The 17,969-nt window shown below is 27.8% G+C and overlaps 2 protein-coding genes across 2 annotated transcripts; both read right to left on the bottom strand.

Annotated features, from left to right (window-relative positions):
• Window positions 1–229: 229 nt before the first annotated feature.
• On the bottom strand, window positions 230–5,779 carry LOC113561094. The gene is made up of 5 exons (XM_026967317.1): window positions 5,657–5,779; window positions 4,489–4,579; window positions 3,681–3,829; window positions 430–562; window positions 230–345 (listed from the first exon to the last, which is right to left on the bottom strand). Exons 1-5 carry the CDS (start codon window positions 5,777–5,779, stop codon window positions 230–232), a joined length of 612 nt encoding a protein of 203 aa, XP_026823118.1.
• Window positions 5,780–11,009: 5,230 nt separating this feature from the next.
• LOC113549653 lies at window positions 11,010–17,274 on the bottom strand. Its single transcript, XM_026951047.1, has 5 exons — window positions 16,737–17,274; window positions 14,910–14,991; window positions 13,218–13,339; window positions 11,358–11,493; window positions 11,010–11,273 (listed from the first exon to the last, which is right to left on the bottom strand). Exons 1-5 carry the CDS (start codon window positions 16,818–16,820, stop codon window positions 11,155–11,157), a joined length of 543 nt encoding a protein of 180 aa, XP_026806848.1. The 5' UTR covers window positions 16,821–17,274; the 3' UTR covers window positions 11,010–11,154.
• Between the last annotated feature and the right edge of the window lie 695 nt (window positions 17,275–17,969).

The following is a 17,969-nucleotide window of genomic DNA, read 5'->3' as shown; positions in this document are numbered from 1 at the left end:
TCGATAAATCAATCATTACTGGATGTTAACCCTTAGGTAACAATATCTAAGAATATTCAGAAGTTTTTTATAATAATTTTGGAATTTAATTGTTACTGTATCATTTTATAAAGTGGACAATGATATATCTCTCACTTTATGCTCAAATAATTAAGATTTAATTTTTATAATATGATTGATTATTTTTGTATTCTATATATTGACTAGTAATTTAGATTTTTTTTCCTTTTTATAAAGCCATCGTGCGTCGTCGACGTAAAACTGCAGCTCTTTCGTGTACGCAACGAAAGTAGCGCTCATTCATCCAAAACAATATCACCAGCGATATGAACAGAAGATAAAGGACTAGAAGTAATGAAAATAATAATTATTATTGTTATAAATAATAATTCATATAACAACACTTTAATAATAATTTAGTATACTTACTAGTATTGAACACTGTAAGAGTTAGAAGGCAATAAGAATTTTTATATATTCCAATCCAAACATTTATAGATAATGAATAAGTCATGTGTGATATATGTACAAATAACCAAATTTTGATACTCTGAAGGTTTCTCTGAATAAAAAAAGGTTTAAAAGAATTTAATAATTTTCATTAGTAAGTATAGGTATAATAGGTAGATATATAAAGTATATTAATCAAACATTCATATGATATGTTATTAAAATATATTATAATAATTTATCAATTATTGAAATTTATATGTTTCAAATATTTATTTGTACAATTGTACATAGTTGTTATCTGTTATAGATTTGATTTCTTAAAACATTTGAATACTATATAAAAATAAAACTATATACCTATTATGAATAATTTAATATTAATTTGCCGATTTAGTGGAATATCATTAAGACTATATAATTAATAGTTAAACACACATTCTGAATTTTAAATACATTATATCATTTACTATATTCACTTAAACGAAATTTTATAAATAATAATCATCTGCAATGTATGATAAATTTATGTGATAAAATTATTGAATTACAAAATTACAAACAACTTTTTTTTATACCTATTCTGCTATCCTATAAGTATTTCTTTTCGATAGGTTAAATATAGGATAATCATAACACTAAATAATTGATAATGGCCCATTATTTAAAAGGTAAGTAATATTTTTTTTTATTTAACAATTAAATTATTTATTTTTGTATTCGTGAAAATGTTTTAAAAAGATGTCGTACCCGTATTGTGTTATCTCCGTCTCAAATTATACGTTCAGAATTATTATCCGTTTTACTACTCGTATGTTATTTTTAGTACCTTTGATAGTGAATTAACTTTTTATCAAATTTGAGGATAAGAATATTATTTAAGGCCACTTAAATTTTCATATTAAAATTTTGAAGAAAGTTATGAGTATTTTAAAATTTATTAATAAATATAATTTGTAAAATGTTTATAACTTATAAACCATACGTAAATAATATTTTTTTCTTTTAAATTTGATAACACGTCAAATTATTTTAATACAGGGACAAACGAATAAAATGGATTCTTCTGAATGTAAAATTAACTAAAAACTAAAATAAATAAAACTATATTACGCTATAAATTGCTACGGATACTATATATCACACAATGTATGATATCATGTGAGTAACAAGCGCGCCTACAGGATAAAATCCCACCCAGGGCAAGATCAAAATTATAAAGCCAAAACAAAAAGGTTATTTTAAATTTTAATATATTTCTAGTGTCTTCATTCTAAAATAGCATAACCCATATAAAAAAAACAGCGTTATGTCATACTTCATAAATTAATTTCAATAAAATTATATTTATATATACTATTATATAGAGAGAAGTCGTTTTTTGACGTTGTTAGGGGTAATCTCTGGACCTACTGAACCGATTTTGAAAATTATTTTATCAATAGAAAGCCACATTCTTTGTGAGAGTCATAGGAATAAATTTAATCCGATAAAGTTAATTATTAATTACAAAATTAATTCAAAAAAACATATCTAAAGTAATTAGACATATTTTAGTATCCTAACAACCGCTTAGAAAAAATAACAAACAATTATTAAACAACTAAAAAATACATATATCTATAGCCATATAAAAAACCCTTTTACCCTCTTAGAGGTCGAATTTTGAAAAATCCTTTCTTAGTTCACTCCTACATTGTTTAATGGGCCTTGCTACTACCACCAATTTGAACTCAAAAGACGTAAAGTTTTGACAAAATTAAAGTTAGTTTAAGATGTCCGATTTTGATTCTGAAAAAAATCCGAACTCTGCAGAAAATTGTCTATAGATCGTACGGAATACTTTTTAACAATTAAATCTTATATTTTAATGAAGTGGTAATAAAAACTTGAAAATATGAATTTTTTCAAATTATAATATTAAATTTAAAATTTAAATTAAAACCGGAATGTTTCGTACGATCTACAGATATTTTTCTGCTGAATTTAAATATTTTTTTCAGAATGAAGATCAGACAATGTTAACTAACCTTAAGCTTATAAAATCAATAAGTAAGTTTTCGTAAAATTGGTATAGTGAATTTGTATTGTTATCGAGTTGTTTACATGTGCATGCGCGTACGAGAGTGGCAACCGTCGATGACTCCAGCCGGTACCCTCATTGAATTTCACTTGCACTAATAATCATTAACAACTAACACGTAGATCTCGGGCAGTTAAGACGAGATTATGAATTACCTAAAATATGTTGTCCCTTAAATAATAACCATAGCGAGGCCCCTCAAGGAACCTCTGTACAAGTATCTAGACCCAGTGGTTCGGTGAAAAAATAAAGTAAATAGATTACTTTAGAGTCCAAGGGTGGTCAAACTTTTTGATAAAGTTATACTGAGAAATGAGAATATGTTTTTCCTTTGTGGAGTCGTGAAAATACATGCAACTATTGGATAGGTTCGACTGGAATTTTTTATTAAACTAATAAATATATACATAATAGTACATTCTAAATAATAACGCCGCTGCCGTCTGACGTATTTCACGTCCGTTGCATCTTGCGACTGTTAAACACGTATTTATTCGAATACATTTTGAAAACCGTTTGATCGAGGTGAGCTTCACATTATTAACGCATCTAATGCACGGACAACGCCATGACGGAACAGCTAGTATTTAATATGCATGGCATTAAATTAAACCGATAATGCAAAGATATATATATATATATATATTTGTATACATATATAGGTATGTAGATGATTTCGTGAAAGACAACGGATAATCCACAAAGCGAATTGTCGGCTCGTGGACAATCGAGAGTATACTGTATTTAAAACTTCTAATTATTAATTAATAATCGTTAATTATAGCCTATATGTACTTATATATAATTGTATTAATATTATTGTAACCAGAAACAATTCAGTAAAAGAAATATTAATTATGAAAATTAGTTTTTTTTAAAGCTAAAAGATATGCGAGGCTGTCCACTTAGCTACACTTGATACTGATAATGTCCTCGGATTTCTATATTAGATATATTTTCTATAGTTATTAAATATTTTTATACATTCATTATCGAAAATATACCTACATATTATGGAATTTGTTATTGGTTCAAATAAATGACTATACACATAATGCGGTAGGTACTGAGACATGATTGTACTGCTCATAATACGCACACATTTCAACAAGACAAATAATGTCATAATAAGTCTGCAATAGCTTACCTTGTACGTTGCCTTTAACAGAAGAACGTTGGCAAAAAGGAAAATACTCACATAACCCAAATGACACACGAAAAAGCGAAAAATTTTATTAAAATTTTTTAGGCTCATGTTGATTTGTAATAACTCCGCTTCCACATCAAGATGTAAACCTATATATGTATACAGATAAACTTATGAAACAAAATAACAGCAATAAGTTTAAAATAATTTTTTCATTTTTAAAATTTTAAAAGTATTTTTCATTATATTCCATGCTATATACTTTAAATTTAAATATTTTTGGGAGAATTTTTTTTGAAATTTTTATACAATTTTATAACATATTTTCAAACAACTATTAAAATAATTGTTACATTCGTTTGATAATTGTTGGTAGAGTGAACGATTTATCGATAGATTATTATTTATCGCCAAAATCCATTTGTGCAGCATAGTAATAAGAAACACAACTAGCGCTCTCAGTGTATATACGAAATACGGATATTAGAAATTAAAATTATAAACTTTCTAGTGAAATAAAAATGTTGTCACAATATAACCGCTTGGGAGCTAGGCGTGCTTCTCATATTTCGTAATTGAAGATAAATACTGGGCATCTAGCATATAAAGCTACGTTGTCACATTAAGTAACCTGTATACTGTATAATCTTAAATCGTTATGGAAATAAATAAATTTCCCATGATAATGATATATCAATTATACTTTGCAAATATAATTAAATACATGAGGCACTTTAACAATTATAATAATATTATTGTGAACAATAATTTTTGTGTTAGAAAATATAATGCATTTAGTTAGACTTACTAGGATTGGCAAAATCATTATTTTTCAGATTGATTTTCTGTGCGTTTAATACTTGGAGTACGTAATCTGTGCTAAGTGAGGATAATATTACCTAAAAAAATACATACGAGTAAGTATAATAATTAATAATCAATTAAATACACTTTCAATAATTTTCAATCAATTTATTGTTTCTAATTGATTTAATTATTAAAGTAGTTAATATAATATATTAAATAAAATCAAACAGTATTATATACATAATGCACATCAAATATAAGGAGGTTTAGGTATAGTTATTATTACTTTGTGGACTTGAATACCCATCGATATATTTACTATATACAATATCCGATTCTTGATTACGTTTCTTTTGTGGAATTTGTAAATCGGAATCATTTATAGGTGATTCATAATAGTTATAGCTTATGTATACATACGTGTGTAGTATAATATGATAATTGATATTTGATAAGTAAACGAACATTTAGGTATGTGAAAGATCTAAATTTATTTGCATTTTTCTCTATTTGTGCATTTGGTTTTATTTTTTAGATCGTGACACCTAAGATAGTTCAATCTTCTCAATCTAAGGCTTTGAAACAGTATATTAATATGCTCCGTCAAAATAAAAACAATTTCAGTCACCTATTTTAAACCTTAATGTCATTAATAGTTAGGTATGATGTAATAAATGGACTCCTTTAACACTAACGTAAGAATATTATATTTTGTAAACGTTATGTTAAAAATTGGAGATCTTGCACGATATACATAGTCTTTGAATCTTAACCCCTTAACTACTCCGCACACCCTCACAAATCGAGTCCCGAATCCGCCATCTTCCCGGCTGATATGTACATTAATAATTTATTATTGGATAAGTCAGCGCTCTCTCTTTTACTAACGGATTCGGTCAAAACTAACACCCTTTTAAATCCAGCCCTGTTGCACAATTGGGGTGGCCAACCACCCTACGTTTACATGGAGGAGTGTGAACTGGGTGGGAAAATCAATAATGAAACTAACTCGATCGGCGAACCGAATGAACGATAAAAATGAATAGTTGGCTGTTACATAAACAATTCCTAATATTATGCCATGAAAAGTGAATAATTCAAATTTAAAATTGTCATAATAACAATATGATGCCTATTACTAATCAATTAAATTATAAATCGCGACTAACCAAAATCATCATTGACATAATTCTGCAAACCGTGCGAGGATTGTTGATCAAGAAGCAAAAATACTCGTTAGCCGATCTTCTCACAGTTCTTCTTCTGCACTCGTAGTAGTATTTGACCAACATCTTTATCATCTTTGGGCGGGATGATGAACGGTGGTGAGCGATACTTTTAGCTGTTCGTCAACAACCGCTGATCGTCGAAAACCGCTGTCGGATATGAAATGCGAGCGCAGAGCTCACGAAGCTGTAGCTGGGGGTAATTTATTATTATTTTATTGATCTGAGCCTAGGTTGCCATGGTGACGGTCTTGGGTCCTTTCCCCGAAAATTCTTCCTTGCCATGAAGCAATGTTCAAAGCCGACAATCATCGCCGTATAGAAAACACGGCAGGGATGAACGATAAAATTAACTATGTATTATATTATATTATTACAATGTTTTTGACGTTATTAAAATAATTATTACTTTTTTTTCAATTTCTCATGTCCCTATTTTTAGATCGGCGTTCACGTCCCAATACGTCTGTTTACGTCGCTGTTTGTTATTAGTTATTATAATATATAAGTATATTACGTACAATGTATAATCATTAACAATAGTTTATTAAGTCAATAGTTATATTATCTATATTCTCTTATTTCCTGTATAGATTAATAGATTATAGAATAATAGTATAAAATACGTCTTAACATAGATATATAAAGTATAAATATAAAATATGTACTACCTATATGAGTGAATTAAAAAAAAAATATTAAATTAACTACATTTTATTATTTGGACAGCTAAAAATGTATTTATAATTTTATATTTTGTAATTCATACACAATTTTTCGTCTTAGCACTTGTGGGGGGGGGGGGTGGAGCGGTGACTAAAATCATAATCAATACACGTTTGTAATTATATACTTCAATATTGTATCTGTGCAATAATATCAATTAGATCTTATGTCTGAACTTAGTAGTGAACTATTTGCGTCTGAAGCTTTTCAGCCAGTTAAATCCGTAAATGTTTTGAACCAGCTGAGGCCATTTCCGGTCGTACTTAAATTAACGCTGTTTGCCTTTCATCCGCGGTGACGGTAAAAAGTTCCACTCTTCATTAATTCCTTCTGATATTGTACCGAAACTGGTAAAACAATATGAAGACAAAACTGTCACCAAGGCACGACAATCTAATTCAATATTTCAAAGTTTTAATCTATTTGAATTAACGGTTAGATTTAACGTTCCGCGTATTGAAAATCTAACTGCGGTAAAAACATATTAATACGTAATGATGTAGCTGTAAAAATACCACAATAATAATTTGGTATTCATTGTATATGAACTCAAATTAGCATATTTATAAATTTAGAATAACACAGTATATTAAATAATTTAACACCAGTCATAAAGTATTGATAAAACAATACAATTGTGAATAAATATATATCGAAATGTTTATGGCTTTATTTTAGCTAATTCCTAAGGTAAGTAAGTAACGCAATGTAATGCCTTAAAACAAATTAAATATCGTACTTTTTAAAATTTTATAATATTAATATATTACCCGTCAAAAAAAAAAAAAATTTAAATAAAATTATATTACATATAGGTAGGTAGGTATAGGTACAACGGTCAGTATTTGTCATTTCAGTTTTTAATTGTAGCAGGTATAGTATACATATAATATGTGAATCAAAAGTTTAAATCAATCCAATATAATTAACTCATATAACTGGAAAAATCGATCACTTCGCTCACAATCTACGGTTCACTTCCATTTTCATCTCAATGTACAACTTATATAAGTTTATATTGTTGTTGCTAAAATATTCTAATTTTACGGCAAACAAGACGTATGGACAGTGGTGGATTTACGCATAGGCAACCGTATAGGCACGTGTCTAGGGTGCAACATCTTTCGGGGGCGCCGCAATTTTTCAGTATATTTCCACTTTTATTTATATAAATATAATATAATAGTGTTGTAATGTATTGGGGTGGAAAAATTGTAAGTCCGTCTCTGCATATAGAGCTAAATAATAATTATGGTCATGAAGACAATTTATTAAATCAGGTTGATTTAATCTAATAACCAGTATCAAATTAATAGATACGAATATTATTATCTAGAGTATTTATTAGACTTTAATTTTTATTTAAATTTTTACACGAATCATGACCATTATAAAATTATGATATTTCACATGGACATGCAATTAGTATTCTGCATCTTATAGATACAAAATAGTACTCACAGTGGGATGTTCGTTATTCGATTATCGTAATATGTAATTGATTTTTAACAATTCAGAAATAATTGAAAATTTCGATTAATCAAAGATTTTTATCAAGAGTACAGTATTTGGTTGTTGAAATAGTTTTATTAAACTAATCGATTAATTGAAATAATTGAACAGCCATACTACTCGTATATAGTATGCATACAATGTATATATTTTAACATACGCTTTTTAATCGAAAATTAAGTTAATTTAAATTACCCATAATTTATTTTAAAGATAAACATATTTTTTATCAACAAAAATTATGTTTTTATTATTTTATTAACATCTTCTTATATATTTTTGGCTTTTTTGAACAAAAACACCAATTATTATTATCATTATTATTTCATACTCCAAACTCCTGGAGCAGAATATTTTCTAAAAATAACAATTGAAAAAAAAATAATGGTTTATTCTTGTCTTTATATTCAATATTTTTTTCCAAAATATATAATCACTTAAACATCTATTTCCAAACATTGAAAAAAATTAAAATGTACGTACTAATCTACGGTCAAACTTGTATATAGATTTATACCTAAATAGTAGATAAATACGTAATTATATATTTAATAAATTAATAACCACTTATCCGCTTAGTATTGAGTTAATAAATTATATTTACCATTATGACTACTTGTGTATAATGTAACAGGTATATGATACAATCGTTGAATATATATATATATATAAATATATATGTATTATTTATAATATAGTGCCTATTAGTTCATGATATAGATTAATATAAATCAATTAGTGTTTATTGAGCAATGAGTGTATATTGGTATACACTCAGAAGTCAAAAATATGTACCGTATTGGTAAAATTCATATTCGCCCGACGATTCACTTTTCGTTTTGGTGTTCGCATTGCTTTTCCATCACGCATAGGTGAGCGAAGACCAGAATATCAGGGGTGCCTACAATTATTTTGGACACTTTTCAAATTGGGCCCTCTCTTAAAAAGATACGTACATATTTTAATAAATTGTAATGCACGAATAAACATGACTTACATGATATAACATATTATTAATCAGTAATACTAATACAGTACCAAGTAATATAATATATTTCATTAGATAAATGGATCGAGAACCTATTTTCAAGATAATTGCAATATTTATTTATTAATTTTACTTTTGTAGTCCATAACACCTTGCTGTTATAATAATAATACGATCTATCACACAAATTTAAAATAGTTTGCGTTGTATTATTTTATTTATCCAGAAACATAATATGTTCATCCCGATTATTTCCTGTTTTTTTTCGCGCAAACCGTTGTGATCATCCGCCTCACTATGCCTGTAAAGTTTCAAAGTCGAAAAATAATTTTTTCACCTCGAAAACTTGCGTACTAGTTTTTTTCAAAAAAGTGGTTTTGGTGAACTTAGGAGCTTAATATTTGGATTTTTGACATTGTATGGATACAGAAAGAAAGTCCGACGGTCCCTTAAGCACGCTACACCGTTTTTAGAGGAATCGAAAGTACGCTTCCATCTTAAAAACACTTATATTTAGTTTTTTAGGTGAAAAACGGCAAAATACAATCAGGGGCCGCCCCACCTGTTATATAAAATAAAAATTTCGATTATTTAGTATTTTTTTGCGCGCAAACGGCTGTGGTCATCCGTCTTACTATGCGTGTAAAGTTTCAGAGTCGAAAAATAATTTTTTCACCTCAAAAACTTGCATACCAGTTTTATTTAAAAAAAGTGGTTTAGGCGTAGTTAAGAGCTTAATATTTGGATTTTCGACATTGTATGGATACAGAAAGAAAGTCCGACGGTCCCTTAAGCACGCTACACCGTTTTAAGAGAAATCGAAAGTACGCTTCCATCTTAAAAACACTTATATTTAGTTTTTTAGGTGAAAAACGGCAAAATACAATCAGGGGCTGCCCCACCTGTTATATAAAATAAAAATTTCGATTATTTAGTATTTTTTTGCGCGCAAACGGTTGTGGTCATCCGTCTTACTATGCGTGTAAAGTTTCAGAGTCGAAAAATGATTTTTTCACCTCGAAAACTTGCGTACGAGTTTTTTTCAAAAAAATGGTTTTGGCGTACTTAGTAGCTTAATATTTGGATTTTCGACATTTTATGGATACAGAAAGAAAGTCCGACGGTCCCTTAAGCACGCTACACCGTTTTAAGAGGAATCGAAAGTACGCTTCCATCTTAAAAACACTTTTATTTAAGTTATTACAGTGCCGGACACTTTTTCTGGTAAGCGCGATGTTGCTTAACTGCAATCCCAATTAAATTGTCGTCCGGTTAGACAAGCGTCTGATGGTTGATATGTATAATGTTTATATAGCATTCCGAACTCATGCCGATGTCGATGCAAATTTATGTGCCCCGTTTAGTCTGTGACTCCGTGTCAGTGACGTAATTTTATGTCACTACAATTTTTAGTTATATATATATTATAAATAAATATATATCGTCATCACAGCCACAGTCGGTATATATATTATATCCATGGATCTCGTTTAGTACCGTCGTACCACCGCAACCAGACGTCTCACTGCAACACTCAAAAACATGCTGACCATTGGTTGCGGGTATCCATAATCCAATATCACACGACATTTGATGTATTTTTATTTTTTTACTTTATACCATTTGCGATTTCGATGGGCTTCTTTATCGGTGGCCGTATCATCTGCGTCTCCGATTGCGTTCGGCCATTCGTCAGCGCTATATGTCGTATACCAGGCCGTTTTTTTATATTATTATGACCTGTGTCCGAGTGTGCCACCACTTCATTGCACCTACTCGATGTTAAACGCTTTAACTAAAGGTAATTCTTATTTATCATATATTACGATATTATATTAATAATGTATTGCATAGTCGATGTTTTCCTCGGGTGTATTATTATTTATTGTTATTTGTATACTTATATATAAGTATAATTTAAGACTATAATTAAAGTCTTATAATGCGACCTTGTATAAAAACTAAAAAAATGTGAATTGTTTTGTATACTTATTTATATTGTATACAATTTATTTATTATAAACACACAATTAAAAATAAATACTTGCGATAATGTTTGAGGTAAATGAACTTTGATTTTTTGGCTACAAATATTGTGTGACATTTGCAATTATAAGTATTATTAGTTATTGTGTGTATCTACAGCGGCATGCATAGCGTCTAACTGCATCTGGAATCCAGTTTCACTGTCAATCTGCGTAAGATATCGTATTTTTCATGTGGACTGTGGTGGAGTCACAATATTGCTATTTGTAGTATTATCGTCGGCGGCCAAGTGTCCGAGTTCATCGTAGTAAAAACGTCTCACAATGTACAGCATGAACAAAACGATCACTAAAACGATTAGCAATAATAATAATAATATGAGACGATTAGGTTAGTGAATTAACGATTTTCCGATAAATATGTTGTACATACGGCTAGAGATAAGTCCAATACACAAGAGGAACAGTGGTTGATTAGATACTAATGCCGCATAACTATAATAAATGAGTATATGTATTAAAACCATTAAATACATCACCAACCAATGCTTGATATTTTGAACATTTTTCTGAAAAAAAATTTGAATTTTCACAATACGTTTTTTTACACGAGATAAAAAGACAAAAGATAAAAACTATGTACATTTTTTTAGATTCTGAACGGAGTGACAAATATGTTGTTTTTACAATGATGTGTGTTTTTTTTTTATTTTTGTGACTGACGACTGTCATCACGTTTTGGAGTAGTAGTAGTGCTTTGATTTTTAAATTCGACCCCGATTTGAAAAAGAAAGTGAATCTAGTTTGTACTTTGAGGGGGGGGAGGGGTAGTTTCAAAAGCGCCAGGAAAAAACCTAAATAAATAACGGAAAAACGGTAATTTTTAACGCATAACCAGTTTTTGACTAAATCGATTTTTTTATTTTGTTGTAACTCAAAAACGAACCTTTGTAAATACTTGAAATTTTTACCAAATGTTTATATTAGCGTTATTTATTTACGATTAAATTTTTAAGATATTTTGACTTTTTTAAAACTATTTATAGACAATTGAAATTTTCGATTTTTCTAAGTTTTTTTTGAAATGCCGATTAAAAAAAATTGGCTTTCCGAAATATCTTTAAAATTGAATATAAAGTTTATTATAAGTTATATTTATCATTGTAAAAAAAAAAAATAAAAAATCGTAAGTCACAATTTTTGTTTATAGTTTAAAGAAGCATTAGCATTTAAAGTTCAAATGTTCACGAAATATGTCAAAATCACGAAAATTTGCAAGGAAGTTTGAAATTGAAAATTCATAAAATTGTTGTGATTTATATCTAAGGTTAAAAAGCCCAACACAAGGTTCCCATAACTTTTTCTTCGAATAACTGTAAAAAAAATTATAGCGTCAATATAGAAAACATTTTATGAGCGTACGCAATTTAATTTTTTACGAAATCGCGTAAAATAACGATAAATTACAATTTAAACATAGTAGCTAATAATATAAAACCTACTAATTATCTTAGTCTGACAAATTATTTCCGTTCAGAATCGTGGTTCGTATACAATGATAATTACATTGTATTCAAATTCAACACATCCATTATAGTGATCTACGCTCCATCTCTACTATATAGCAGAGCGATAACCACTTGCCCACCCTTTTTTAAATTTAATATTATATTCTGTTTTTATTAAGTAAAAAAAAATATTAGTTATTTTGTTTAATAATTATTAATAATTTGGAAGCGACATGTTCTATAAAACGCCATTATGAGCATGCATTTTATACCCTGAAAAAATCACTAAAATATACCCAGGACGAAACGAATTTGAAGGCCAGTCAAATAGTTTTCTCGAGTCACCGATTATTTTTCATAGTTCACAGATAAGGTTCATATTATAATATTTTATCTTAAGTGTTTGTAATTTTATTTAATAAATTAAATTAAAATAAAATATGTATTATTCCATATATCTGCTAAATCTTTATCTATTATTACAAAACAATAAGATAATAAATTGTTAATATACAGCATTTGAAAATGACCTAATCTAACTATTTTTCGGGACTCGTGAAAATTACGTCACACAGTTTGATGTACTTTTCATTTGTAAACATTAGTTAAGACGCAGCTTTACATAACATTAAATTTATTAAGAAGACTCGGTATAAACTAAATATTTTTAATATTGACCTAGTACCAATCGATCTTAATTTTATTGAAATTTAATAAATAGGTGTTAATTGTTAATCTCGTTTATTTATGTTACTATTATTAACATATCGATATCTTCAACTTACTTCATTTATTGATTTCTTCAGACAAATGTTAAAGTAAAGAAGAACAACTTCCATAAATGATGAACTTAATAGACCATATATAGTGTGAGTTCTATTGTTTGTGTTTTCTTCGGCTTCATTACCTAGAAACAGTGGGCTTATAACTGCAGGTGTACATAATTATAGGTATAATAAGCTATGAATATAAAGAAATTATTCATAACACGAGCATTAATCTGATAAATAATTTTTTCATTGAAATATTCTGACTATAAACAAGTAAAAAAATAAAATATATAATATAATTTGATTTATGATAGCTTAAACTAAACGATTTCCTAATTTATTCTGTAATACATATTCTTTATTTTTTTTCTATAAATATCGATAAAAGTTATCATCAGGTCGAAATTCTCGAAAATATAATATAATATCTAACACAACTTTTTTATATACTAATCAAAAAATGTCAAAATCCTGAACACTTGTAAATTATTTTGCACTTAAAAATTTTTAAAATGATAAATTTTTAAGACAAAGGTTTGATAATTTTAAATAGGAAATTATAATCGAGAATAACTCATGACACATGATAACCTTATAATTTATGAATCATAAAATCATACTGAAATCTAAAACTTTAAAAAAATACTTCATAATTACAATTTTTTGTAGCCATTTGAAATTTAAATTTGTTCAAAATAAAATATTAATTAAACGAAGAATAAATTATTTTAGTATATTTGGTTTTAATTTATTATTTTATTTTATTTCTATAAACGTCATTAAGAAATATGTTAAAAATTTTTGAACATTTAATACAATATTCTCCGTAAGTTGTTAATTTGCAAAATAAAAAGTCGATGTTATAATATTTTTTTATTAGCATTTAAGTTTGGAATTTTGACAATATTTTTTAAAATCTTTAAAGTTTACAAATTATTTTTTAGTTAGAAATTCGTAAAAAAATGTATTTGTTTTTTATTTTAGTTTTATATTTAGTATTAATACAAGATTCCTCAATAGTTATTATACGTAAAACAAAAAATAAGCCTTCCTATAAGTAATATTTATTATTTATGACCATTTAAAACTGGAATTTGTATGACAATGAATATTTAATCGTGTCATAAATACGTGGCTATTTTTCCTAAAACGATTTTTAATATTTTGTTGTAATTTAAAATGGATAACTGCAGATACTTGGGATTTTCACTGAATGTTGACGTTAGCCTACTCAAAGTAAATATAATGTTCTAAATATTTCGATTTTTTTGAGCTATTTATTTATAAATAATTGAAGTATTCAATGTTTTTAGTTTTTTTTTCTATAAATACTCATAAAAATTATTTGCAGGGTCAACATTCTTGAAAATTTAGCGCAAGAAATGTTTTTTTTTTATAACTGTATAAAAAAATTAAAAATCCATAGCCAAAATTTTTATAGCTAAGGTCTCCGTTCAGAATTATTTTTCATATGCAATGATACATTATTGACTTTATATTTAATAACATATCTATACAAGTGACCCACTCAACATCTAGTGTATAGCAAAGCGGTTTCGACTCGGCTACCTTTTTTTAAAGTGAAATTACTTTAACTTTAAAAAATAATAAATTCGGTCGCGTTATTAAATACAATTTTTTTGATAAAAGCATGAGATAAAAACGCATATAACATTAAGGTATAGGAATAAAAACGTGTACGCTTACCTGAGAAAAATGAATGAACCTTTGTTCCGAGTACGACTATCAAAAAAAATATATTCAATATGATGGCTAACATCCAAACACACTGAAACAATAAAATAAGATATAAATCGAATCAAATATAATAAATTATATTATAATAATATACTATATTTCTGGACAACGTGCACTAACAATTGACATTATACTATAGGTATATGCATCATACACTATGTTCAATGTCCATATAGAAAGAAACTCTAAATCTATGTATTTGTAAATTGTAATTTTACAAAGATATATTTATTATGATACACTGTCCAACGATCCAAGATAATTCATTCGGTGGTGAATGTTGACTCTGAAGTACGGGCTTGCACATTTATCATAGTGTTTTATAATTTATAGCAGTACACGTTAAAATATTTAAAAAAAAGTTTTTTTTTTTAATTTTAATTTATTTTTACACATATATTTTTAATCACAAGATCGCTGATGAAGTACAATCGAATGAATAGAGCAGAACTATTGGAATAGTTTGAATATTTCACACTTTCACAGCGATAACAAACGTTGTGTAAGTATAATAGCGTTGTGCACATAGCTATCGCGTGCTTTACGGATCGCAACTTACAATACACTTATAATAAACAGTAAACGTATATAACTATAATAGAGTTGTACTGTATAATTGATATTTTTTTTATACATTTTATTTTCAAATACTTATGATAATAAATAAATAAAATATTTTTTATAATTGTATTTACTCATGTTTTTCTTTTTAAGCAAATGGAGCATGCTTAGACATTTAGAATATCTGAAGAATTCATCACTGAAAGATATACAACGTCTCATCAATGTGTAATATTTTGTAGTATTTTAAATTTTAATGATATAACCGGTAGATTGTAGATAAGTATATTATGTGGTAATAATTAAAACGTTGTCTATATTCTGATACGGCGTGTAACAGCGACAGATTTACGAATCGGTACATTAACATTATAGAATATACCTATAGGCACATTATACAGGTTGCGGCGAAATACCCTCCCTAAGTTTAAAATAAAATAAAAAAAAGAACAATTTTAATTAACAATTTTTTTTCACATATTTATTGTACAAATTTTAATGTATGTAGTATTAAATAACATTTTGGTTTTTGTGTGGAACGTTTTAGTGATAAAAATGAGTCAAAATCGAGTCGCCTACGGTCCATTTTTTATAATAGATCCTCTTAAGTTTACTCTTAAGTTTTTCATCCACAAAATAATTTATTTTCGGTCCGTAACTGATGTACGTTTGGAACTGCTTGACCGCACGAATCTAGTATGAATCGTGAATCATGTATATTCATGTATATTATAATAGTAAAATATAAAAAAAGAGGTGTGAAAAATATACCTATTATACTATATAGATATTTTATATGCCTACAATTTTTATTTGTGCCCTGCTAAATTCACGGTGTTCTACACAGCGACTGCATAACTGCCTAAGCGATCACCGCTGAAGAACCGCTACTTTACATTTTCTATCATCATTTATTTTTGGCATATTTAACCAAGTTTTATATTATGCAGTTAATGTACAGTGTACATAATTGTTATTGGTCTATTATTATTTACTAATCGCGTTTTTGATTATACATGACGTGATTATTTATTAGGTACATAATTATCTTATTAATTTAGTTTTATACAATATGTCTAATGTCAAATTATATCATTACATATTGTATAAAACTAAATCAATAAAATAATCATATACTGTATAATCACACGTATAATTAAAACTATGATTGATTAGTTATTACCTATACAACTACATAATAGTATGTATACTTACTATGTTCAGTATAGCTATGATTCTGATACCGCAGCGTAAGTCGATGAGACCGAAACAATATTTTTTCGAGTCCTCCGCTGACATGGTGTTTTTGATTAAAAAAAAAAAAATAAACAGATTAATTCTCGGGGCTGAATAACATATAATATGATGGCTAAAAAGTATACAACACCCTCGCGTGCTGAGATTCAAAACGACGTCGACGTGCCGCAATACATGTTTATGACGTGTAGTGCCTCAAATGTATATAGCCATATAGGTACCCTTACACGTGAGTATTATTTTATTGGGTATTTACGCCCACCGAGTATATATCCCGACGTCAAATGCTCGATGAAATAAATAAACTTTAATGACGTTCACGGTTTAGCGAGCGAATTACTCGGGTAATAATGAATTCGTTACTATCATCGGAACGATCGAAATTATAACAATACTATATAGAGTACTACAACTATGTGATGTGTATACACGTAGATTCGCGATTTTTTTTAGTTAATAGTTTTATTTTAAACAGCCGCCTAATAATAAAACAATATGCGCATTGTAACGTTCCTGATGGGCGTTTCATGCAGTTCAATTTGTTATATATTTCCATAATGATTTCCCGTACTCGAAAATACAAAGTAGACCTCGATGTTTGTATTTTTGCAAGTTGCTAAGTGTTGGAGACTATGGAAACGCATGTATTTGTATACATTCGTGTTTTTAAAATTGTGTATAAACATTGTAACAGCGTCGCGAATTATAATTATCATAATTTATCGCGTAAAATAAATATTATGTACACATAAAACCCCAAATATGTAGTTATTTATGTTATACACATTCTAGGGATTTTTCAGTTCTACCCCAATTATGAAGACGAGTTTTATTGTTCATATCTGATCGAGGTTTAAAAAAAATAAGAAAAAAAAAATCACCTTTCGTGGTGTATACAGCGTATAATTAGTAGCTACTAAGTATTAATCTTCATATGGAGAAGTCGAATATTATAATATAATGTATAATGTTCGTGTATGTAGAAAATATTAAAATATGTATACAGATACTTATGTATATAGTCAGTTGTACATTGGACAATAATTATTTTTGTTAACGTGATCAACTGATTAAAAATTTTCAATCAGATCGTAAACTATAGAATATAATAACTATGTGTACCGCGTAGGTAACGTCAATCGCGGTTATCTGATTTTATTTTAATAATAAAATTTATTATTTTCATAAACA

The sequence above is a fragment of the Rhopalosiphum maidis genome, chromosome 1 (assembly GCF_003676215.2).
Source record: "Rhopalosiphum maidis isolate BTI-1 chromosome 1, ASM367621v3, whole genome shotgun sequence".
NCBI classification, from domain to species: Eukaryota; Metazoa; Arthropoda; class Insecta; order Hemiptera; family Aphididae; genus Rhopalosiphum; species Rhopalosiphum maidis.
Note: the sequence above shows the minus strand (reverse complement) of the source record. Positions and strands in the feature narration are given on the sequence as shown.